Source organism: Hemitrygon akajei, chromosome 4 (genome assembly GCF_048418815.1).
Source record: "Hemitrygon akajei chromosome 4, sHemAka1.3, whole genome shotgun sequence".
NCBI lineage: Eukaryota > Metazoa > Chordata > Chondrichthyes > Myliobatiformes > Dasyatidae > Hemitrygon > Hemitrygon akajei.
In genome coordinates this window covers 41484457-41511061 of record NC_133127.1, presented here as the reverse complement: position 1 = coordinate 41511061, position 26605 = coordinate 41484457, and the positions used below count along the sequence as shown (strand labels likewise).

General features: G+C 42.0%; 1 protein-coding gene across 7 annotated transcripts in view; it reads left to right on the top strand.

The window, feature by feature from the left end:
* Nucleotides 1–25629, top strand: part of LOC140726278 (PDZ and LIM domain protein 5-like) — a 247637-nt gene extending 222008 nt beyond the window's left edge. For all 7 annotated transcript variants that reach the window (XM_073042451.1, XM_073042450.1, XM_073042445.1 and 4 more), the window contains 4 exons: nucleotides 5936–6116; nucleotides 14278–14398; nucleotides 17698–17813; nucleotides 21850–25629. In XM_073042451.1, coding sequence (XP_072898552.1) covers nucleotides 5936–6116; nucleotides 14278–14398; nucleotides 17698–17813; nucleotides 21850–21939 — 508 coding nt within the window. In that variant the 3' untranslated portion in view covers nucleotides 21940–25629. The remainder of the gene's footprint in view (nucleotides 1–5935; nucleotides 6117–14277; nucleotides 14399–17697; nucleotides 17814–21849) is intronic.
* Nucleotides 25630–26605: the final 976 nt, after the last annotated feature.

Here is a 26605-nt window from a genome sequence, read left to right as displayed (position 1 = left end):
CACTGAGTAGTCTGTTTCTTATTTTCTCATGACTCATAATAACTTGAGAACTGTATTTCAGTGCCCAAACAGATGAAAGAACAATCTGAGCTTATCACGCTGAGCCTGATCAGTTAGCACAGCCTGTCTATAATTGTCCAAACCACTCTCCAATCCAAGTAGTAATTTAGTTTGTCTATATTTGAACTCTTTATGAAATGAAATGTGATGAAGCACATGGCGATTTGCATGTCCGACACCAGAGTGCTGAAACAACTCCAGTTCTTGCTCCATGCCTTCTCCCCACCTACTTAAACTCATCATGTCCCCTCTTTGTTTTCAGTCCAGCAGAAGCGTCTCACTCCATAACACCGACTGCCCATTTCTCTCCATAGATGCTGCCTGACCTGCTGAGTTCCTCCAGTGCTATTTACATGAATCCAAATAGAAACATAGAAAATAGGTGCAGGAGTAGGCCATTCGGCCCTTCGAGCCTGAGGTGACTTATGCCATCATTGACATAAGTTGTGAAATCTGTTGTTCTGTGGCAGCAGTATAGTGCAGGCACAACGTTACAATAGAAATAAATAGTGCAAAAGAAATTGTAAGGAAGTGTTCATGGGTTAATGGGCTGTTCAGAAACCTGATGGTAGAGGGGAAGAAGCTGTTCCTAAAGCACTGAGTTTAGGTTTTCCGGCTCCTATACTTCCACCCTGATGGTGGCAATGAGAAGAGAGCATGTCCCAGTTTGTGAGGGTCCTTAATGATGGACGCTGTTTTCTTGAGGCTTCACTTTTGGAAGCTGCTCTCGATAGTGGAGTTGTTTGTACCTGTGATGGAGCTGAATGAGTCTACAACCCACCTGTGATTTCTATGATCTTGTGCATTGGTGCCTCCATGCCAGACAGTGATGTAACCAGAAAGAATTTGCTAAAGTCTTTGATGACGCGTCGCTAACATGCCTTTATCATAATTACAGCAATATGGTGGGCCCAGATCTGGGAGAATGGAGTTCAGAAACTTGAAGCTGCTGACCATTCAAAGATGATTGGTGTGTGTTCTCCCGACTTCTCCTTCCTGAAGTCCATAATCTGCTCCTATATCTTATGGAACGGCATTGCTCTGAGAGCAGATGTAGACTGGGTGGGTCAAATGGCCTTTCTCCACGCCACGTGGAAAAATGATGCTCTGCGTTCCGCAACAGGTTTTGTTGCTGCTGAGTTAGCAGTGGGTGGAAGACTCAACACGTGCAGGAGTTAAATTCGGCGAGGTAGTTGAAATAGAAGTGAAATTATGACTCAAACCACAGAGACAGACATTTTAAACAATGTGACAGAGGTGGTGAGTTAGCACCAGCTAACAAATCCAACATGTGGGAATTGGTCATTGGATCAGCAATCCAAGTATGTTTGTGAAGTTGGGAATTGGAAGTGTACATCTAAATCACTTAACTCCCACAAGAGATACTCAAGGCTTTATTGAAAAGTGATGTGATCATAAATTAATCCAGCGGAGAATGGAAAAAATAAACAGGGTCCACTGATGAGAATAAATGGATACGATGCCAATGACATTTTCCTTTGTGAGAAACAAGAGAATCCAAACACTTACAGAGGGCTTAAAATGGTAAATGAGGTGGAAGTATGAAATAGTTATGATAGCAGTGCGGTGTATGGAAATGTGTATAACACAATGCAGTACATCAATGCAGAGGTGCTGTGTGATGAAGCGAGTTATGTGTGTTCTAGCTGCTCCCCATTGGCTCTGCGTTGCCCCAGTGAGGATAAGAGAACTTGTAGGTATACACACAGAAACCAATCACAGAAACCCGCACTACAGTGTCCAGGAGATGCTGTGACCAAAAGGAAATGAAAACAAGACATGCTGAGCAGGTCGGGCAGCATCAATGGGGAGAACAGATCAATGGCCTTGCATCATGGGCTAATGTTTGAGGTTGGTGATTCCATCCCGTTTCCACTCGAGAGTCAAACAGCTACTCCACGTCACATTCAGAAGGTCACAGCACTAACGTCCTTTCCCTTACAATCTAAAATAGTTAAGCAATGGCAGTAATATGTGGAGTGGACAGATCAAGCATTGTGCCTCAGTTCTGACTTGAGCTGCATTAGAGTGTGTAGAACTGAGCCTGGTTGTTAGTATCTAGATTTACAACTGATGGGTAAACTTAGTTACAAGTTTCTCTCTGTTGTTTTAATGCTTATTTGTTACCAAACATCAAAGCAACAGCCCACAGATAGGTAGTGTCACAGGGACTATAGATAGAAAGGTTGAATTACAAAGAAAGCTATTAATAAATCATATCATCAAGAAAGTGTGAAGATATCCATATTTGAACCAGTAAGAGATCCAAATGAACCACGCTTCATTTTGATGTGCTCAGTGGTGGGGAGGGCTTTGCCCGTGATGAACTGGGCCGTATCCACTACATTTTTTTAGGATTTTCCATTCAAGAGCTTTGGTGTTTCTGTGCTAGGCTGTAATGACATGACTCTTAGCAGTATGGAGGAACAGAAGGATGAGACGTGATTTGATACAGGTCTATAAAATTATATGAAAGGCAGGGGAAGATTGGACAGCCAGTTTCATTTTCCCAGGGCAGCAGTGGCCAGTACCAGAGGACATTCATTTAAGTTGAGTGCAGGAAAATTTAGTGGAGATGTCAGATTTTATTTAACACAGAGAGTGGCGGGTGTTTGGAATGCATTGTCAACGATGTCAGTTGAGGCTGATACAATCGGGCCATTTAAGACTTGTAGCTAGATGGAAGGAAAATGGAGGTTATGGGCGACATAGGTCGGAAGGGGTGGACTGAAGGGCTCATACTATGCTGTACTGTTCTATGTTGACTGGCTGGTGGGTGGTGGGGGAAGAACAGGGCAGAGTGTAGAAGGTGGAGCCCAGATCCTTCTGGATTTGGTTGGAACTTTCAACCCTGAAGGGGAACAGGTCACTTGTTACCCCTGAGCCCTGAAGACTTGCATTTCAACCAAAAGGATTAAGGTACATGGAGTGAAGAAGATAGGTAATTCAATGAAAATAAGTTCAAGGGGTTGAATGGTCTCCTCCTGTCCCTATGGCATGTACATCCGTTGATGTGAACAAAGTAATCTAACCTGGACTTTAAGATAAATTAAATCTTTTAAGTGGTATTGAAGCAAAACCAGAGTTTGCCCACAAGTTCTAGATCATTACAAATTGGTGTAATTAATACAACATGCCTCAATTAAACAAAGCTGCCTTTTCTCCCACAGCAAAATAAATAGTGTCGTTCACTGACTGAAAGAGGAGCAGCCAGTTTGAAAAGAACCATTTCAGCGAATTCATACTTCACCCTTTCTGATGCTGAATGGCAGTCAGCAGAGAATTGAATCAGCTTGCACATTAAACCAATTTCTATCAAGTCAGGTCACACTGGAAAACTAATTTGTAATCCTGTGTGCCAAATGGGTCTAGTTCAGTGCTGAAAGCCATTCATGGGATTAGCATTCCACAGATGTGCAAGTCAGCATTTGATAATTTATTAAATTGTGCTAGCTGGCTAATCTACACATCTGTCCTGGTTTCCAGAAGCTTCTCTAGGTTTGGTTACAGTAGATATAATGGTCGGAAATTCTTTCCTACCTGCTGCATAACACTTTGCCACTGTGGTCTCAATGCACTATCTGAGCACTACACATAATACTCCAAGTGCAGCCTAATCAGTGTTTTGTTCCAACATAATGTTTCAACTCGATATCCTATGCCTCATCGTGTGAGGGCAAGCACCCCAGTTTCCTCCTTCCCCTCATTAACCTATGTTGCTACTTTCAGGGAAGTGTGCACAAATCCCTCAGTCGCTCTGTTGATCAACGTTCCTTTGTGCCGTAGCATTTACTGTACAAGCCCTCTTCCTGTGTGGCTGTTTGCATTTCTCGAGATTAAGTTCCACCTACCAACATTTTTCTCAACTATTCATCTGATTTACAAACACAAAATCTGGAGATGCTGGGAATCCAAAGCAACATGCACAAAATGCTGGAGGAACTCAGCAGGTCAGGCAGCATCTATGGGGAAGAGTAAACAGTCGACATTTCAGGCTGAGACCCTTCTTCAGATGTTTACTCCATCTGATTTGTATCGATGTAGCACTAGGAGAACCTTATGTAGCCTCCATCCCTCCAGTTGGCCCCCGTTTGCCTAGGGTGAACCGCTGTCGCCCTGCCAATAGTGCAATACTTCAGTGTAAATATGGAGTAATGCCCCCCCCCCCCCCCAGTACACGGTCGCAATGTAAATACCAGACAATACACCCAAAAGCGAGTAAATAATTGCAACTTTATAGTTATCTCTTAGTGATGGGTTAGCAGAAACAGATAATCTAAAGGCACCAAATAAATAAATTTATCAGTTTGTGCACGTAATATTTTAATACGTTGGAGCTCACGCCTCTGGTTCCATCCACAACGACCTTCCGAGCCTTCGGCCACCGTCCGAACCACCGCAACGTTCGGTATCCAACGCTCTGGAACCGCTGTCCGCTCTTCACACGTCCGTCCTCCTCGCTCTCCTCCCGAAAAAGACCGCGAACTCCACTCAGCTTACACATACAAGATAGCATAACAATTCTCCATTGGTTATTTTCCCCCTTATCGGTAGCTATAACCCAAACTTACCAGACACAGAATCCCATTACAGCGTTACAGAGAAGCCATTTCATTATAACAATACAGAGAAGCCATTTTGTTAGCCTGAACAGTTAGCACCACTGTTACTGGTACTGAGAGTCCTACACTTATTACTATCTACAATGCCAACTTCTGTATCATCTGCAGACTTAATAACTATACCACCTCGAACAACTTGCTAACTATCCCTGCTCCTAATAAATCTTCACTGAACAGCTTCCAATTTGTTTACATACCGTGCATCCATTGTGGGTCCAGTATTGTGTACAGTGTGCAATCACACACATTTTTACACAACATCCTCCAACGCAGCATCCTTTCCCAAGGTTACTCCTTATTTATTGCTTCCCATATTATCCTGCAATTAAAACAATTGCATGACATTAAGCTTTTTGTATGTGAATACAATGCTTCTATTTTTGGAAAACGCTCTGAAGAAATAAAGCCAGTGGACAAGGGTTGCAATTTACAAGGCATTTATTGAATAATGGATGGAGCATTTAAACTAACCTATTTAAATGAACAATTAACAGATTAGCCCTTGTAAATGTAATACAGACTAATTAATATTTGATTCTTGATTCCAGCTTGATAGTTTCCTTTAGAGGTGTATGGAACAAGGTTTAAGTAGCTTGAAGCATGAATGGGCTAATTTTCCTATCTCTTTGTCGTCTGCTTTCTTCTTAGTTATACCAGAAAGCTAATTCTTCTATTGTGCTCAGGAGACTGAATGACACAAACGGTGCTGTCTATTGACAGTGGGTGGGGAAGGCTTTTTTTAAAATTACAGCTGATCTGTTTGAAGATGCAAATTGGAGGCAAATTACAAAGCAAATTTTTTTAATACAGAGAGTGGTAGGTTCCAGGAGTGTGCTGCCAGTATAGGTGGTAGAACCAGACATCATAGCCATGTTTAAGAAGCATTTAGATAGACATGAGAATTGGCAGGGAATGAAGAGATATAGACCTTGTGAAAGCAGATGGGATTAGTTTTGACTGGCATGCTAGAACAGACATTGTGGGGTGAAGGGCCTGTTCTATGAATGGGAGCAGTAGTGGGGGCTACAATGTAGGGGTTACTCAGCAAGCCAGGCAGCATCTATGGAAAAGAGTACAGTTGACGTTTTAGGTCAAGACCATTCAGCCTGGCCTGCTGAGTTCCTCCAGCATTTTGTGTGTGCTGCTTGGAAATCCAGCATCTTCTGATTTTCTCTTGTTTACATTGTTGGAGTTAACCTGCTTTAACGTTCGCTTCCTGTTTGCTACGACAGGGGCCCGTTTCTGGTGGCCATGGGCCGCTCGTGGCACCCGGAAGAGTTTACCTGTGCCTACTGTAGCCTATCGCTCGCCCACATTGGGTTTGTGGAAGAGAAAGGATCCGTGTACTGTGAGAAGTGCTACGAGCAGTTCTTTGCCCCTGATTGTGCCCGGTGCCAAAGGAAGATCTTGGGGGTAAGTTTCTGTAGAAGTTGCTCCAAATCAACCAGGAAAACTGAAACCTTAACTGCAGAAAGTGTTACAACAGTCTCAGTCCATCATAGGCTTGTCACGACCTTCCATCCAGGCGAACAACTGCGCACAGAACATTAAACATCTCCCAAAAGAGAGTCCACGGCCAAGTGCAGGCGGTCCAGGAGCAGATGGGTGCAGCCACAGCCACTGAGTCAGTTAGTTCATTGCTGTGTCGATGGCTACAGGTCACAGTGCAGATCCAGTTCCACACCGAAGCGCCTTGAGCAAATTGCGCAAATAGTGAAGTGCTTTCAGTGCCGAGGACATTAAACGTCAAGATGCAGCCTAAAGTGAGTCCACTCCACGAGTGGCCGAGGCAATCAAACCTTGCAGCTTGGACTCCACACGATAAGAATTAAGAGCAGAAATAGGCTCCTATTGAGTCTGCTCCACCATTCAATCATGACTGATCCTTTTTCCCTTCCTCACTCCCACTGCCTGGCCTTCTCCCCGTGACCATTAATGCCATGTCCAATCAAGACACTATCAAGTTCTGCCTTAAATACACCCAACAACCTGGCCTCCACAACTGCCAATGGTAACAAATTCCACAAGTTCACCACCTCTGGCTAAAGAAATTTCTCCTTATCTCTGTTTTAAATGGATGCCTCTCTATCCTGAGGCTATGCCCTTTTGTCCTAGGCTAACCCACCATGGGAAACATCATTTCCACACCTACTCTGTCTAGGCCTTTCAACGTTTGAAAGGTTTCGATGAGACCCTCATCCTTCTAAGTTCCATTGAGTACAGACCCAGAGCCTTCAAACGTTCCTCATAAGATAACCCTTTCATTCCCAGAATCATCCTTGTAAATCTCCTCTGAACCTTCTCCAATGCCAGCACATATTTTCTTAGGTAAGGAACTCAAAACCGTTCACGATACTCTAGGTGAGGCTTCACCAGTGCCTTATAAAGCCTCAGCATTGCATCCCTCCTCTTGTATTCTAGACCTCTTGAAATGAATGCTGACATTGTATCCCTGCATCTTCTGCTGGCAGCAGTGAGAGGGAGTCCGGTGAAACGCAAGCAGCTAGCACTGAACACCCGCTCGTTTTCTGCTTTCATCCGCGCTGGTTTAATCTTCTCGACTTTTTATTGGCACGGAGTAATGGCACTGACCACGGGTTTGTGTTCCCCATTAGGAATCAATACAGCATACTCCCCCCGTGACACCCTTGGCTGCACCTCCTGCCAAAACTCCGGGAGATCGCAAAAGCACCATGTCATTCAGATGGCCCAAAAGTACATTCATAAAAGGGAAACTACGGGCTGCAATTAATGGCAGTTCAGAGGAAGAAAGAAGTATATTTAGAAGAGTATCCAGCAGTTTTGCAATCTGTGCAAGATTTTGCCGTGGGACTCTGGCGCCATCTTGCCGGAAGTTCCTGAGCTGTAATAATGTCATGTTAATTGCTGTGCTACTGTGGTGCTACTGTATCTTCACGGTGTGCTGATTATAGGAGGCTCATAGTTCCAAAACAGGTACCTGCCACCAAGCCCATTTTGCTTCAGAAGGTACTTGAGCTCGAAATGTGCAGCTATAAGAACAGCTCTTCCCCTCTGCAGTCAAACTTCTGAACCAATCACACCTTTCACGTCCCAGTGACGCTGCCACATTCTCTGAATTTCATTTCTGCCTCTCTCATGTATTCCATTGTCACTTCAGCATTTCTTTCTAGAATACTCCAGTTCTGCATTAGTAATTGGCAGCACGGTCGCATGGCGATTAGCGTAACATTTTACATCGCTAAATGCAAGGTCGGGGTTCGGTTCCCACCTCGGTTTTAAGGAGTTTGTACGTTCTCCCCGTGACCGTGTGCTTTGTTTTCATCCCACATTCCAAGGGTTAATAAGTTGTGGGCATGCTATTTTGGAGCCGGAAGCCTGTCGGCACTTGTGGGCTTCCCTTAATGGATCTTGGCCGGCGTTGGTGCAAACAACAAATTCACTGTATGTTTCGATGTTCCAATGTACATATGATGACTAAAACTAATCAGCTTCTAATATTTAATCTGTCATGCTGCTTCGTGCTCTGTATTTTCATCACTGTATTTATTATTTTTGCTGTGTGTAAAGTTTATTATGTCAGCTTCATATGAGCAAAGAATTCAATTATTCTCCATATGACAACAAAATAAACTAAGAACTAACTAAGTAAACCAGCAAAATGGAAATCTGGCAAATAGCTACATCTAATTGAAGTGCTCAGACGATCTTTGTTGACCTGGGTTGGCAGGGTATTGGATAAAACTGTTCCGCTCCCACACCCTTATTTCATGTTCAAAGCTTTACCATGCTTGGAGCTTTTTTTGTATACACAGTTTCTTTGCCGTTTGAGGCTTGCATGCGACTCTTTGCAGTGGAAAGGGTGTGCCTCCGTCATGGTGATTTAATCAGGGATTTGGATTTTCCCATTTTAGGGGAAATCATTATCAAGTGACCATTCAAGTACCTCCCCTCCATGCATCACTTTTCTCTGAAGTGTATTTGAGATTGGCATTTGCTGAAGCCTTGTAATTCCAATTTGACATGCTTTAAAAAGTGCTGTGATCTATCGTGACACTGTGAACATATGAACAAATTTGGAGTAACACACTGCAGGCAGTGTTATTGGTGGAAAAGTTGGGTTGAATAATAAATGCTGGCATTATCAGTGATGTCCACATCCCACTGGCCAATTAAAAGAAAGTTGTAAAGTTTTGTGGCTTTGAAATACATTTAGCTTCATAAATAGGAAAAGTTTATGGTGATATGGCCAAGTGAAGGAGGAACAGGACCAGCTCAGATAATCAATTTGATCAGCACATAAGAGTTGGGCCAAAGGGTCTATTTCATGCTATATAACTCTGATTCGATCTCAATTACCCAAATACAAGCTATTGCAGATGATGGTATCAGAGACTCATTAACACAGGAATATTTGACCAAGTCCAAAAACTTGTTCAAGGGGCTGTGTGTTATGGATGAGTAATACGCGAGAGCGTACCGGAGAATTGTAGGGCTTATTCAGAAAGAGGATCAGAGGGTTAAGGTTTACCTACACTATTTGGAAGAATTTCAGGCAGCTTTGATGCCTTGAAAATATTAGCCAGCTTTTGAATGGAATCATCAGTCAAGCAATCTCCAACTTTTAGTCAGAAAGATGAACTGTGTTATTGTAGAGGTATTTGTTGAAATTCTGGGTGAAAGGAGCAATAATTTCCAGATGGAAGCTTGCTGTTCCAGTTGAATTTAAGATATTTCAATCCTTAGCTGAGCATGTTTAAGCAAATTTTAAATGGATGTGAGAATGAATCCCCTCTGTGTGTATTATATTGCATAGTATCAGCAGCGCAAAAACATATCATTTGGCTCAACAACATCCTGGATAGTTGTACTCCACAGCAACCTTTGTATAATTCCAGAAGGCATTAGTTTTTTTCTGTTTTCCTTTAAATTACCCCTCAAGATAAAGCTTTCATTTGCGAAGCACCTTCTACAAGAATAGGTCGACCCAAAATGATTTACAGTCAATGAAGTACTTTTGAATTGCAGTAATGGTGGTAATACAATAAATGAATAATAAATCAGAAATGTACCGTAATAATGCCCAAGTAATTGTCTAGGACAGCGGTGATGAACCCTTTTGAGAGTGTGTGCCCAAAGATTATTTGAGCAGAGATCATCATTGATTAATGAATTAGTAAAAATAATTAGGAACTTTGAAAGGAAAAAGGATCAGCTTATTTGCCAGTATTCATTGTTTTACTATTAATAAAGGTATAAGAAAGACAGATTGAAATAAACGAAGCACTTTGGAAAACCTGTTCAAAAATTAACATTTGTCTTCTAAAAAGAAAATTGAAAAATAAATATTCATGGAAGCATTAAAGTACAGACAGTATTTACCATCATTATCACTGACTATCCAGTAATCACTAACCATCAGAAGAGAAAAGTGTAAGCAGAGCAGAACCAATGCCAACTGGCCCAACCATTCATTATCCAAATACTGATGTGTACACCAGGACAAAGCATATCATCCAACGTCACACATTCTCACAACCGTTTAGCTGGTACCAAGATGTTCCTGTGTAAACATCTCTCTACTCCCAGGTTGTAAAAATTCCTTTGTTGCTTAGTTTGGCAGTAAAGATAATCATTGTGTTTTATTGTTATGAGTGGGGTTTAAAAAACCGAGGGGCGGCACTGCAACAAATTCTTTTCACATGCATTGGTTTGCCACCCCCTGGTCGGGGCAGTTGTCTCCAGTTAGTTGTGGTAAACTTGAGACAAATGTCAGTGTGATATCGTCTGCACCCAAATTCATTGCATTGAAGTTGTTAAAATCAATTTTGGAGGCAGTATGTAGCACAGTGATGCTCTACCAGAGTGTATCCAGCAGTGCTAACTGCAGATTGATTTTCTTGCTTTGAGTTTCTGATTGGAGGTGCAAGCTGAAATTCGAGTTTGGCATCCTTTGGATTTGACCATGCTGGAACACAGACAGTTAGAACTAGAAAAATTGTCCAATTCATCTTTCTCTGAGCAGGAGGAAGTGCTCCAGATCAAGGAAGGATTCTGAAACGGTCCATAACCCAAACTTCCTCAAAGTAGGAAATACTTGGCTAAAGTTGCATTGGGAGGTTAATTGGCTATAGGTTAGTAAAGTTAGAATCGCCTAATTATCATAGGTGTGAACTACAGATTGAAAATGCGTAATGTCTGATTAGAGTTTCAATCTGTATAACTATTGGCCACCACACTGGGTATAGCCTTCCAATTCCTTTCTGATGTAGCTTCATGGAACATTTTACCTGCAAAGAGGATTGTAGCTTAAAATCTCATCTAAGAGGTCACAAATGCCTCAAAGTTAAATTATTCAGAAGGAGGCCATTTAGCCATTCAGTGCATGCTAGCTCCCAGGAACACTGTCCCATTTACCCTTGTCCTTTCTTTCCTGGGCCCCTCTGACTTGTTATTTCTCACACATGCTCATCAACTCACCTTTTGCCATTAACCTGCACTAGGGGGTCATGTACAGTGGCTAATTCACCTGCAGGAAACAGTTTTGAGATGTGGGAAGGGAAGGGACAGAAGCGAAGCTCTCAGAATCATGGAGAGGATGTGTGAACTCCACACAGACAAGATCAACCTGGATCACGGGAGGTGTGAAGCATCTGCAAGTGGCAAACTGAACTATACGTGGCAACCTTACCATCAACAGTCATAGAACACTGCAGCGCAGAAACAGTTTCTTCAGACCATCCAGTCTGTGACAAACTATTAATCTGCCTAGTCCCATTGACCTCCACCCTGACCCCAGACCTCCATACCCCTCCCATCCATGTACTGACCCAAATTTCTGTTAAATGGTGAAAGGGAACCCGAATCCACCATTTCCCCTAGCAGCTCTTCCCACACACTCACCACCCTCTGAGTGAAGAAGTTCCCCTCATGTTCCCTTTAAACATTTCTCCTTTCATCCTTAACACTAGTCTCACCCAACGTCCGTGGGGGGAGAAAAGCTTGCTTGCAGTTTATTACAGAGCATTACATCAGTTACATTATTAACACTTTGCAGCACTGCTATCTTGACCAAAAACTGGAGTTGGATCTTAAGCTCAGGGCAGATTGTTGAGGGAGTTAGACTGATTTGTAAGTATCCATTCTGTTTTCAGACAAGCTGTTTGGTGGAATTGTTTATTATGCCTAATAGTTAATGGAAAATAAATAAAAACTGAATTTCTTCCTTTTTGCTGATCTTTAAATCTCTGCTTAATTGATTTTGTATCTAATGCTCTCTCTGGACCTTGGCCCTGTTAGATGTTTCACTGTTTATTGTTTATACTGACTCACTACATATTCAAGCTGTGGTCCTACATACTGACTCAGCACACGGACAAGCCACGGTCGTAGATGCTGGTTGAGGTCAATGCCTGCAGTCCTCGCCAATCTTTTTTGTTCTCCCCACTTTCTCAAGAACTCCCCCATCCTCAGAATTCTTACTTCAGCTACACACCAGGGGTAGTTTCTGGCAGCCAGTTAATCTAGCAGCCCGGTCGTTACTGGGATGTGGCGGAAAACCAGGGCACCTGGGGGAAACCCACACGGTCGCTGGTGGACACACAAACTCCATAATCAGAGTCAAGTTTATTAACACTGATGTGTGGCATGAAATCTGTTGTTTTGCAGCAGCAGTACAGGGCGAAGACATTAAATTAATATGAATTAAAAATAAATGGTAAAAAAGGAACAATGATGTTCCTTGGGTTCATGAACTGTTCAGAAATCTGATAGTGGAGGGAAAGAAGCAGTTCCTGAATCATTGAATGTAGCTATTCAAGCTATGTTACCTCCTTGCCAATGGCAGTAACAAGAAGAGGACATGTCTTGTATGATGAGGGACAGTATGAACTCCATACCAGCAGTATCTGAATTCGGGATCGAACCTGGACCAATGACTCTACTGACTACCTAACCTAACCTGCTGTGCACAGTCAAGAAGAAAGTCCAAGCAAATTGCAATGTTGTGACCATTTGCATATTGTCACTGTGTTTTAGTGTAGTGTGGTAACATGCAAGGCTCTTCAGTGCAAGCTTTTCTTAAAGTGCCTTTTAAACTGCTGCAGTTATTAATAACAGATACAATGTATGCTCATAGTTTCAGGTATCGAGAATAGATTATTGTACAAGATGTTACTGAAGCCCATTTGGAATATTGTGTTCAACCTGCCTTGAAAAGATGACATTAAATTGGAAAGAGTGCCAAAGAGATTTTGAGGATATTCCCTGAACTCGATGGACTGAGCTCTGGGGAGAGCAGATCGTGTCTTTTTTAATTGGAGTTGAGGAGAATGAGAGGTGATCTTATAGAAGTGTGTAAAACCATGAGGAACATTGTTAAAGGTGTATGTGCATAGTCTTTCTTCCCAGAGTTAGGAAATCAAGTAGTAGAGGACACAGGTTTAATGTGAGAGGAGACAGACTTTATAGGAATCTGAGAGGCAGATTTTCACTCAGAGTGATCTGCGGAGTGAGCTGCTAGAGTACGTGGTTGACATAGGTACATCAACAGCACTTAAAGTGGCCCATATACCTCTGAACCTTTCCAATCTATGTACCGGTCCAGATACAAAGAAATGGGACTGGCTTAAATGGGAATGTTGGTCGGCATGGGCCTGTTGCTCCAAGGGCCATGTTTCTACGCCGTATGATTGTGTGGGATCTGTAATAGAAGGGTACGGGCTGCCTCCGCAGCTAAAGCAATGAATCCTTTGCGCTGCCTCATCAAACCTGTGAGCCTGGACACAGACGTGGTGATGTCTGCTAAATAATTAAATTTAACTCTTGCCTTCCATTCAATATCTTTTAACCTGGTCCGTGCATTTCTGTGAAGAACACAGCATTCATTATTTAATCTTCAATTAACTTCTCTTCATCTGGTTAGTATCACATTTGCGGTAATTTGCTGCTTGAAAATTGGTGGGTTATTTCCCCTATTTCTAATCACACTTCAAATGCACTGCACTGGCTGGGGTCCCTTGTGATTGGAAAAATAACAGCAAAAAGATAAATCTCGAGTTCCACTTTAGCACTTCTGTAATGGTAGAGATAGAGTAATGTTCAGAATGTGTCTACTTGATCTGTGCTGTGGGTGAAGAGAGCAGGGAAAAAGCACAACTGAGCTGATGGGAAAACCATCTCAGTAAGCAAAATCTCATTTAGTAAAAACTATTAAAATAAGATGGATGTTTAAAATAGAAACAGAAGGTTCTGGTAACAGCCAGCAGATCAAAAGAGAGAAATACCAAGATTGCAGGTTAGTGACCTTTCCTTGGGATGTAATTATTGCGCTGCTTTATTAACAATTACACGAGCAAATTGTTCCAAAAAGAGTGCATTCTTGCGTAATTTTACTCCGGTGTTGTGTGGCCTGATGCAGTTGATGAAGCATATCATGGCAGACTGCATGTTTTGAATCCCAGCTGAGTATCAGGATTTCCTCCAGATTACAGCACTGGCTTTGGGGTGAGTGACTACCCAGCCCCCTTCTCCTCTTCCCATGAATTGCAGCAGATGTAATTGTATGTCCTAACTCTTGTTTCTCCTGGTCCCACAGGAAATCATCAATGCCTTGAAGCAGACTTGGCATGTTAACTGCTTTGTGTGTGTGGCTTGCATGCAGCCCATTCGAAACAATGTCTTCCACATGGAGGATGGAGAGCCTTACTGTGAGAAAGGTAATTCTCAGATCTCTACAGTGCCGTATAAGACGGCTGATCCACACAACTGATGCCTTTCCTTACCATTCCCTGTAGAGGGACTGCACCATCAGTAATAACTGTGGCTGAATCAATGGCCCATTCACGATTAAGTTAATAATTTTTACAGATATGATAGAATCCATCTGTGATTCTAACCCACATGAATGAGAGTTGAAATGCTGGACTTGTGGTAGTTTGAAATGAGGTGCAGGAAAAGGATTTCCCTCCATCTGTCACAAGAAAGGCAACTCAACTGAGCCATAGAACATGGAACTTTACAGCACACTTAAAGGTGTTTTGGCCCATGATGTTGTGCCAGCCTTTTAAGCTACTCTGAGATCAATCTACCCCTTCCCTCCTACATAGCCGTCCATTTTTCTATCATCCTTCTGCTGATCTGAGGGTTTCTCAAATGTCCCTAGTGTATCTGTCCCTGTCATTACCCATTGCCAGATTTTCCATGCACATTCTGTGTTTTTAAAAAATAAACTTGCCTCTAACATCTTCCCCTCTCTTATGCTTTCCTCTGATCACTTTAAAATCATACCCTCTGGGAAGCAGTTTCTGGCTATCCACTCGATCTGTGCCTCTTATCCGACACACAAGACCTGTCTTTGTGTTTAGAATCTTATTGAATCTTAAATAATTCTTACATAAATCCAGAGATGCTTCCTTGTACTGAGGAGTCTGGAAACAAGAGTCAATCTTAGAGTAGGCTGAGTTTTAGAATCATGTAGCATGGAGATGAGTTCTTTGGCCCAACTCATCCATGCTTATGAAGATGTCCCATTTGGCCCATAGCACTCTTAATTCTTTCCTATTCACGTACCCATTCAAGTGTCTCTCAAGTATTGCTACTGCACCTGCAGCCAGTTTGTCTGGCAGCTCATTCCACGTACACACCAACATCTGCATGAAGAAGCTGCCCCTCAGGTCTCTTCAGTATTTTCTGTCTCACCTTAGACCTATGGCCTCTAGTTTTTGATTCTCTAAACTTGGGAAAAAGACTTTATGTATTCACCCTGTTCTTTGCTTCCCATGATTTTATACTGCTCCGCAAGGCAATCCTTAGTCTCCTGCACTCCAAAGAGTAAAGTACTCGCCTGTCCAATCTCCCTGCAACTCTGATCCACGTGTCACAGCAACGTTCTTGTAAAATGAGTGAGGAGAAATTCCTTCAAGCAGAGTGGGATGAACTTTTGGAATTCTGTATTGCAGGAGGCCAGAGGAGTCTTGGTCATTCAGAACGCAAAATATAGTACTGCAGTTACCAAGAAAGTACAGTGCAGGCAGACCAGTGCTAATCTGCTGAAGCCATCTTGCAAAGAGTTGGCAGACTCCAATGCCTTCTTGGAGGAATTTGGTCATCTCTGACTGCAGCTTGGATAGATGGGCCTTTTTCCTCTCTACTGAAGACCTCACGCTTACACTAAAGTTGTGTTAGCATCACATAGATTAAGGCCTCTTGTGTGTGCACAGCAGCGTCCTGCAGCCTCTCATTAGGAGAGAACTTGGTTCATGTGCAGTAACACCCGCTTTGTTAAATGTGACCTGTGTAATAGAATTTCTTGCCCGAATCTGAAAAGAGAATCTACCTTTAAACCTTTGGTGGTTTACATTGGCGTGTATACCCAGGAGCAGGAGACCAGCACTCTGTGCAGCGCCGCTCATTTAGAGCATTGATTTGTTGTAGCACTACATCCTGGTCCAAACACTCAAAGCTAAGAACCCCAGTGTACTTTTCACTCGACTTGCTGGAAACCTGGTTAGACCCCATCTTCTCACAGCAAAGAATCATTCCACGGTTCGACATGAGGAGGCGACTAGTGGTGGCAGCCACTCGGTGCTTTGCTGTGGTGGTCAAAGGCTGCACTTCTGCCGTGGTGGTTGCTGAGACCTAGTAGCTTCTGCTGCACCAAGGGTCCAATATATTCACCGATCACCTCACAGGGCAACGGGTTGGAACCTGCAGTCTTCCATTCTGTGCACAAGCTTAAAGCCTAGTGAGCTTGGTTACCACAGACACATTTCTCAACTTTGGGGTCAGTGGGTGGTGGTGGTACGTGGTGTAGAGGCAGTGCAGGCAAAGGGGAGAAGACAGCAGTGTCCACCACATCCAGCAGGGCATGATGAAACCATAGAATTGAGTTGGTCTATGGGGCTTGTGAGCATGCAGAAAATGTTGGTACTAGAGGACTAAAGTTAATCAGGTGAGATTTGGCGGGCTGGAACATGTTTTCCCTGGAGTGAAGAAAACAGAGCAGTGATTTACAGAGCTTTTTAAAATCATAAGAGGCAATAGGTAAGGTGGGTAATCAATCTTTCTCCCAGGGTAGTACAGTGTAAAACTAAATGACAGGTCTAAGGTGAGAGGAGAATTACTTAAAGGGATCTGGGGAACAGGTTTTTCCACAGAGGGTGGTGCTCATATGGAATAAGCTGTCAAAATGGGTGGTAGAGATAGGTGCAATTATAACATTTAAAAGACATTTGGACAGCACATGGAGAGAAAGTATTTAGAGGGAAAAGCAAAAAGCAGGCAAATGTGATTAGAGTCAATAGGTTCTATGAGGAAGTCTGCAGATGCTGGAAATTCAAACAACACATACAAAATGCTGGTGGAACACAGCAGGCCAGGCAGCATCTATAGGGAGAAGCACTGTCGACGTTTCAGGCTGAGTCCTTCGTCAGGACTTCCTATAGATGCTGCCTGGCCTGCTGTGTTCCACCAGCATCTTGTGAGAGTCAATAGGTTTCTTTGTTGGCAAGGGTGACTTGGGCCAAAGGGTCTCCTTTTGTGTTGAACAACTCCATTAATCAATGGCTGGAATGAGGGACCTGGTAATGGCTCCCATTCACCATACTGTCCAGGATGGAGATGACCTCCACACCATTTGTCCCAGGCCTCACAGGCAGCCCCTCCACACCGAACCAAGAGCCATTCGTCACACCATCCACTGATGATAAGATACCCTCCCCCGCATATAAATGTGTTGCTAGTAATAATCACTCCCAGTTCTGATTCCTGGGAATGTTGAATACACGTGTACCCTGAAAGCAGTGGAAAATCTTAACCAAGATAACCTCTGTCTATTCCATTCCACAGCGACTGCCTGACCTGCTGAATTCCACCAGCATTTTGCATGTTGCTCCAGATTCCAGCATCTGCAGTCCCTTGTGTCTGCCAGTGTACTCTGCCTGTCTGTCTAACATTCTGCTTCAGTGCTCAGAGAATCAATGTGAAACTAATCACGATATTGTTTTTCTTCCCACAGATTATTATAATTTATTTGGCACTAGTTGCCATGGCTGCGACTTTCCCATTGAAGCCGGAGACAAGTTCCTGCAAGCCTTGGGCCATACTTGGCATGACACCTGCTTTGTCTGTGCTGTAAGTGCTGTCCTCGTGGTCTCTGCAGCCCCTGCAAATAACCTTGCATTCACTTGTACAACCCACCTGTGAGACTGGTGCCTGTCACCAGAGGGGTGCAGAAGCGTCTGGCATAGGCAGAGATCACTCGACCTGTTGTGTACATTCTGCTCTTGCAGGCATTATTCACAGTAATTCTCTCTACAGTTCTTTCTTCACAGTCCTGCAAGGTTTACGACACATCAGCCTTCTCATGGTTCCTCTTCCAGGAACTTTTAGACCACGTCCCCAGATCCTAACGCTCATCTCATACTGAGTCAGAAGAAAATTGTCAGCGTCTGTTCCCCCGGTGTCTAGCTGCTCTGGAAGATTGAGTAACAAACAATCTGTCGGAGGAGCTCATAAGGTCAAGCGGTATATGTTGATGGGTTGAGGTGGGGGAGTGGGCTCGGAACCTTGCACAAGGACTGAGAGGTGGGCATGTTAGCAGCGTTTAAAATCTATCTAGTTAAGTGCATGGATAGGAGAGGGTTAAAAGGTTGTGGGCCAAACGTGGGCAGATGCTACTAGCTTGCTGGGAACACAGCATGCATGAGTTGGGCTGAGTAGCCTGATTTCATTATAGTGTCTCACCCACCCACTCACCATTCTCAGAAACACCTGAAAGATTAAATGTGCCTGTGCAATCTCTCTGTGCATGAATTAGCTTCCTACATCTAACAGCTTACGTGCTTTTACGATGTTCTGTTGGCTGTGAAACACCACAACATACCCAAAGGTTGCAAAAGGGATTGCTCAAATGGAAGCCACTTTTTGTCCTGTCTGCCCTTCTATTCTCAGTATCACTGTCCAAATGGGGCATTTATTAAAAGGGGTCCATGACTTGTTTTACTCACTATAGCCTGTAAGCCAGCCTGCAATTTATTTGTGCTCAGAATGTTTTCTGTTTGAGTATTATTGCCTGGAGAGTTATCACAACTTAGAGTTCATGAAAGACAAATACATTAGAAATACAGTGTTCCCTTCAACTTTAGACCACCAAGATGAGCTTTGCCTGTGATTCTCCAATTCCTAATGCTTCTTTTCCTCATCTCTGCATATTACTGTAACTCATCTCCCCTCAGTCTGCCAATGTAACCCTCATCCATGCTCTCTGTCACTCTCTAGGTTTGACTGTTCCAACACAATCCTGGATTATTTCCTGCACTCTCATTCAGAGAAGAGTCAAGTCATACAGCTGGGAAGTTAGGCCCTTTAGCCCACCCGAACCACACGCATTAATCCCTTTTACCAGCATCTGGTTCATAGCTTTCTATGTCTTACTGATTAACATGCTTGTCTAGATACATTCTAAAAGTTTGTTGCGGCCACTCACTCTGGTAGTGCGTTTCTACTTTGTAGCCATGCTCTGGCAGATCTCCTCCAATCCCCCTCTATTCTCGGTAAATAAAGTGAGACAAAACTCTGCCATTTTGTACGAGCCAACCCCAGTCTTGGTGATTCACTAATCTGCATCATCCCTATACTGGGTTGTAAGGTGCAGGAGCCAAAGGTGGTCATTTGGCCCATTGAGTCTGATCTATCATTCATTCATATGCTGATTTCCTTAAGTCCATTCTCCCACTTTCTTCCCATTAACTTTAACCTTCCTCAACCCCACCACCAATTAAGAACCTTTCGATCTCTGCCTTAAATTCAACCAATTAATTGGCCTCCATAGCTCTCTGTGGCCATGAGTTCCACAGATTCACCCTCCCCTGACTGAAGAAATTCCTGCCCATCCCCTGCTATTGGTAACATTCCATGTCCACTCTATCCAGGCCTTTTGGTCATTGTGCACTACATCCAGACTTCTCAGTAGTTTATGCCACACTTCATTCATAAAATGCGCATTTGCTTTAAAATGCTGTCACGTTTCTGTTCCTCCCTACCCCTGCCATCTTCTCCAGGCATAGAATCCTCCTGGATCTCTGTCCATCTCCATGTCTGGCTTCTGGAACATCCTTAAATTCAGTCACTTTTGGTAGCCTTCCCTACAGCTGGAAAGGTCTTAAACTGAAGTTCCCTCACTAAACATTTCCGCCTATCCCTCCTCATTGGAGACAATTCTTAAAACTCCTCTTGTCAAAGTTTTCAGTTATCTTCTTGAATAGCTGCTTATGTGGTTTGGTGTCAGTTTTTATTGCTAAGGGACGAGGTATATTACTGAATAGCGGGCTTTTATTATGGAGTTATACAGCATGGAAACAGGCCTTTCTGCTCAACTGGTATATGCCAACCAAGATGCCCTTCTAAGCTGTCCATTTTTGCCACATTTAGCTCATATTTTGCTGAGCCTTTCCTATCCATGTACCTGTCCCGAATACCTTGTAACTGTTGTACCTACCTCAACCACTTACTCTTGCAGCTCATTCCATATGTAGTTTGTTCTCCCCTCTGTGCGGGGAAATTGCCCCTCTCATCGTAAATGTATGACCTTTAGTTCTCTAGGTCTTGAATCCCCAATCCTGAGAAAAAGACCGTAATTCAACCTATCTCTGCCCTCATGATTTTTGTACATCTATAAGATCTTAACTTCTGCTCCGACTCTTAATATAAAAGTCCTAGCCTGTCGAACCTCTCCTTGTAGTTCAATCCCTTGAGCCTTGGCAACATCCTTATAATTCTTTTAGGCTTAATGGCATCTTTCCTATAGCAGGATGACCAAAACTGAATACAATACTCCCAGGCATGAATGTTACAAATATTAACATTTCATAGGCACTCCGACAAGTAAGTGATAGGGGCAATTTAATGCAATCTTAGTTGAACAAATGTATGCTGCCCAGCTACTATGTAAGAATATAAATGGAGTAGACCACTCTGCCTTTCAGATTCTTCCCCACTGTCCTATATGATCATGGCTGAGCTACACTGTTTAGAACTTCCCAAGTACTACCGTAGATTCCGGACGACAGAGCGCACCTGATTAAAAGCCGCAGGCTCTAATTTTAGAAAGAAAATCAATTTTGTACTTGTACAAGCCGCACCGGATTTTAAGCCGCAGGTGTCCCACGTTGTAATATGAGATATTTACACAGAAAGATATTACACGTGAGGATTTTTTAACTTTTAATTAAATCCGTATGGTAACATAAACAAATACATATTGCAAATGCTTTTTTTCGAACCGTGCCTGTAACACGGTTACTTTTAAATATACATATGTATCGGTAACACAAAAATTACGTTGCGTATACTTTTTTACTGAACAGTGCACGAACAACATTCCAATATCTCCTAACGACTGGTAAAAAAAATATACTGCAGCCTACCAGGAAAAGTTATTGATCGCCTTTAACTTAAAAGCAGCGTTTTCGCTCGGGTCTAATGCGCTCGCCCCCTCCTTTCCGTTTATCGCAAACCGGTATTTTCCCACAAGACGCGGCGAAACCGGATGTGATATCATAGCATTCTGGGATGTAGTACAGAAAACAAATATACTTAAAACACTTCTAACTTTAACTAGAAAATACTAACAAATGAATTACTAAGCGAAAATATTATAAACTAAATAACTGCCATAAAGGCAGCACAGTGCTTTTCTTCGAGTGTTTTCCATGTTGATGAGGGTGAGTACAAATGACTGATTTACAATAATTTAATTGTGAAAGTGCGCTTGATTTATCGTACAATTTCATTGGACCTCTGTGAACTACTCATCAATTTTATTGGTCTACTATTACGAGGCAAAATGTTTTTGGCGGCATGAAAAAAAAACATGCATTAGCCGCACCGTAGTAAAGGCCACAGTGTTCAAAGCTGTTCAAAGTGTGGGAAAAAAGTAGCGGCTTATAATCCGGAATCTACAGTATTTTGTACTCCAAACATTTCCGTCATTTGTGAAAGCAGAAAGATTGAAAGGCATCACAATAATCAACAAGACTTTGTCTTCCTTTGTTTCACACAATTTTTTTTAATATATTGGCTGGAGGTTACAAATTTGTGTTTGAAATCAACATCAACTTTTCAGTTAAGTATCAACCTGTTAACAAGTGCCTTGTTTTCTGTGTCCCAGGTCTGTTGTACAAATTTAGAAGGCCAAACCTTCTTCTCGAAGAAGGACAAGCTGTTATGCAAGAAGCATGCTCACACAGTGAACGTCTAAACTGGACAAGAAGCTGTAAAGCAGAGGAATAAAGAGAACATTTGGAGGAGTTGAAGACAAGCAAATAATTTGTTTCATTTTTCTTCTAAAAGACGGTCAACCCATAATTAATTTTTGGGTTAAAAGGGGGAACAAATTGGTGTAAGGTGTTTGAATATCTTTTGGTTTGGGGCTCTGCTTAGATCCTTTGATTTAAAAAATACCTAGTGTTATGGTCACATTTTGGAATGGGATTGGAATACCTACCTGAAATATTTTATTCAGAATCTTTTATTGAGTTGTTACATAACAGCTGTTAAAAAGAGCAAGGTTTCTTAAAAGGCACAGGATTCAAACATTTGGCTGCATGCTTGAATAATAATTTATCTAATGATGTGGTAATTTAGGTAGTGTGATCACAGTACAAGTCTAGTTGAACATTAACTTACCACTATTTGTGGAAAATCAAGCAGAATCCCAGTTTTTATTTTGTAGATTTGGAGTTGATTCTGCCCCTTTTTACAATAAGATCTCCACATTTAAGATCCTTATCTTAATTGAGTTTATTTCTGTAAGAAATGATCATTCCAACTTTGAATATATTTTAGCTAAGGGATTGTGGACATTTGCAAAGCAAGAAAAAGAATCAGGCTGATTTTGATTCTCGACTGGTCTCTTCCAAATTTCAGTAGCTTTGTATTTTAAAACTTAAAGCTAGTCTGTGCTGACGCTTTAGAGGTTTAGCATCCAGTGACTAATCAGGAGAATCAAGTACTGGTGATGCCAAATAAAGCTTAGTTTTATGAATTATAATTGGGAAAACAAGTCAAAATGATAAACCTGTCAGATCAATGGAGTATTTTCATTCTTTATCACAAACTGGAACATTGTGTTACATGATCCAATGACAGAAATTAACTTTTTTTCTGGATCTTCTGGACTATTTTTAAAGTTAGTGTACTAAGTATTACATTTTCTATGACTTTTGACTGCAGGTCCAAACATACGTATAAAGTTTATTTTTCATCTGAGTATGATTCATATTGATTTCAAATATTGAGAGCCAGGATCAAAATTCTTTCAGGTGAAAGGGAATGTCTTGCTTATTACTCTCTCTGGAATTTTTCTTGGGGATGAGGGAGAAGGCTATCTACCAAACTTCATACCTGTAATAGGCTTTTGCCATTTCTTGTGAAGTTATGTACTGAGTCATGTCAGACTGGACTCAGTGGCACTACAGAAATAAGGAAATAACCAACTGAGCACTTTTTGAATTATGACTTGTTCATTTCTGAGAAATGATACATGGTATAAATAGGAGAGATTTCTGCTACCAATTGGATGCTGTCTTGCTTACTTTGGTCCGTCCATACATTTTTAATCACTCCAATTTTTCAAGAGTGTACAACCCTGTTACTAATGGCCTTTGGTTCATATTTGATTGTGTATGCTCAGTGCTGAATTGAAAGTGTACAACTTGCTTATTTACTTGAGCCCTATCACCCCTACTGGGGAATAGGCTGCTGACAGTGGCTTGCGAGAGTCCTCTGTCTTCGGTCAGTCTTTCACTTTATCTCCACATCTTGGTGTGTCCTTCCTCTTCCAGGGATGAAGTCATTGGAGCTTCTGTTGGCATTTCTGTAGCACTGGGTTTTTACAGGATGGGGTTGCTAGCCCCATACCCAACCCTCCTCCTTTCGCAGCCAGGCTTTGAACTGTCCATGGCGGAGTTGGAACTAACTAAATGCTTTGTTACGAAATAAAGCTGGATATCTGGGGGCCTTAATTTTGCTTTGTGCTTGAAATTATACAATTGAATCAAGTTGGGGAGAGAAGATTTTTCTAAAGCGTTCTTTTGATCAGCTGGCCTTCAGCTTCATTCGACCTTCACTCAGTTCGGTTGGAGCACATCCGGATAGTAGCAGAATCACGTGGGTCAAGAGAACTAGCTGTAGTCTGCACGGCAGCTCTGCATTTGAACTTAAAAATTGTTCCCTCCTGATTAATTCCCACTGTCTCTCAGTGCTCTGGCTCTGCTTGCTTAGCAACGCAGTGTATAATGGTGGGAATGGGGTAGGGAACCCAACCACACTGATGCCTTTGTTCAAATGTGGAGGCCATATATCATGCTTATTCGGTAGTTAATTCTGTTGTGTATTTTTGGGAGGTATGCATATGTACCAACACATACCCATCAAAGCAGTTCAAGGAATGTTGCATGGTATAGTTATTTTATTTCCAACTCAGCTAGTTTGTGTTTTTAAACAGAGTAAATTAAATATTCTTTGGATGCTTGGCAAGTTTTGTGAAAGTTCTGAAAAATCCAGGAAGTGTCTTAGTTTAGTAGCTTAAGAGAAACTTAACCACAGTTTGTACTTTTTACACTTTGGGTTAATTTTGGATGGATAAATCTCACAGCATTGTTAGTGGCTGGTTTAGATATCTTGACCGATATTTATAATGAATAGAATAGGATAACAGAGCAGACAGGGCAATAAGGAACCATAGCAATTAGATTAAATTTAACCTGTCACGGTGGTAAATTTGCCATGGATTTTTGACTTGATGTAACATTGTATATTGAGATGGCCATGTATGAGAGGTAGGGGTGGGTGGAGAGAGGATGAAGATTTGGTATCACTATTGCAATGATGTGCCACCATAATGTGTAAAATCAGCAGTCTCACTTCCTCGTGGTTTTCAATGGTAAGCAGCACGTTTTGAGATGCTAATAATCAGCAAAGGAAATGGGCAAATTAATAACCAAAGCAAATTTCATTAAAATATGTCTGGAATCTCTTTTGAAAATGACTAGAATGGCACCAATTTGAATAAATGTGTGTGTGAACATTTGCACCATTTTGCCTTTGGTGATGTATCACCATGTCTCGAAGCCAGAGGGCATCAGTGGAGAATCATCATGAACTTCAGTGCAGGACAGAATATTATAGTTAGAAAATTGTGTAATCTGAGAAATGTTTTATACTGATCAACTACTGATCAGTTCTTTTTAGAACACCTATAAAGAAAGAAAATAATTAGGACTTCGTTGTGGCCAGGTAAAATGAAATTGTACTGAGAGCCCCAGGATTTCCTCACCCTTCTCTCACCCCCCCACCCCCACATTGGAACAGTTCATTGAACAGCAAGCAGAGTTTTTAACTGGGTTTGTTTTAGTTTGCACCAGGGACCTGATGGACTTGTACTGTGCTTGGGGAGAGTTGTTTAATTTTACTGCTGCATCACAGCTGCTGGTCAGAGCACTTACAATCCGTCCTATGGTTCATTCCTAAATGAGCCAAAAGCTTTTGTTTAAGGTAACAGAATGCTGCATATGTCCATCCTCTTGCCACTTTTCTTCGTCAGTGCTTCCATCAGTCAGTACTTCAACAAAAGCTAGAGGTGCTCCAATTCGAACTGTTTGTATAGCTTTCAAATGTATTTGAAAATATTCTTAAGGCTTTGATATGTAAGAGCTTAAAGTTAAATCACTAAACAGTATAAGCAACCCTGCTTGGATTTAACCAGTTTTAAACAGATGTACAAGGTTTACACATAATGCATGGCTATTTTCTATATATGTATGTTGAGAAGACTAGAGCTGAAATGTTTGATTGCTGATATGCTTCCATTGAACAAGAGATTGACTGAAGCAAAAACATAACAGATGGTTTCTCTTTAATAAATCTGGTCTGTCATTCTTTAAAATCATATTTTGCATTTGAGTTCTCTTTGTTTGATCTTTGTTCCATCAGCATTGGCCTTCATCAGCCATTCATCCAGTTCAGGAGCATCCAATACAGTTCGTGGTGGGTCAGCTTCTTCAATGTTTCAGTCCTCATGAGTGCGTTCTCACATAACTGTTAACCAGGAGCTCAACACTGATGTATTTCCAAGATAGGATAGAGGCTGATAGTCCTATCTAACACCTTTCCCTAGATAGGAAAGAACATACCAAAGAATTGTTGGTAGATTGCTTCTCTGATCTAGTAATAATTATGGCAAAAGACCCTGCAGCCCAATGAGTAAATGCTGACCATCAAGCATGCATCATACAAATCTCATTTTATTTTCTCCACATTTCCATCAATTCCATCTGAATTCTATCACCCATCTACAATTTACAATGGAGTAATTATAACCTACTTATCCACCTTTGGGGTATGGGAGGAAACCCATGCATACTCAGTGAATGTGCAAAGTCCACACAGCAGCACAGGACATCAGGATTGAAGTCATGTTTCAGTAGATTTAAGGCAGTCATTCTACTAGTTGCATCACTGTGTCACCTATTCAAACCTAACATCCCCAACCAGCTTTAGATTATAAAGAAATAAAGACCAGTGTGCACTTCCCTCTGGAAGCACAAACACAAATTGGCTGCCACAATATTGCAACTATGGTAGCCAGTTAGTGCACAGCAACAATTTTCTGGAGGAGCAGCTTTGTTCAGGGAAAAAGAATTGATTGAAACATTACAGAAGGACTGAAAATGAAGATCGGTGAACTGAGGAAGAGCATTGCGAGCTTGCACAATCAACAAAAGACCTGCACCTGTTTCCTGCAAGACTGCAGGTGGGGTGAGTGAGGGAGGAGTTTTCTAGCACATGATGTGTATCACATTGAATGGAGAAGAATAAAATATCAAACATTCTGCACTGATGTGTGAAAGTCCTCGAAGAATGGT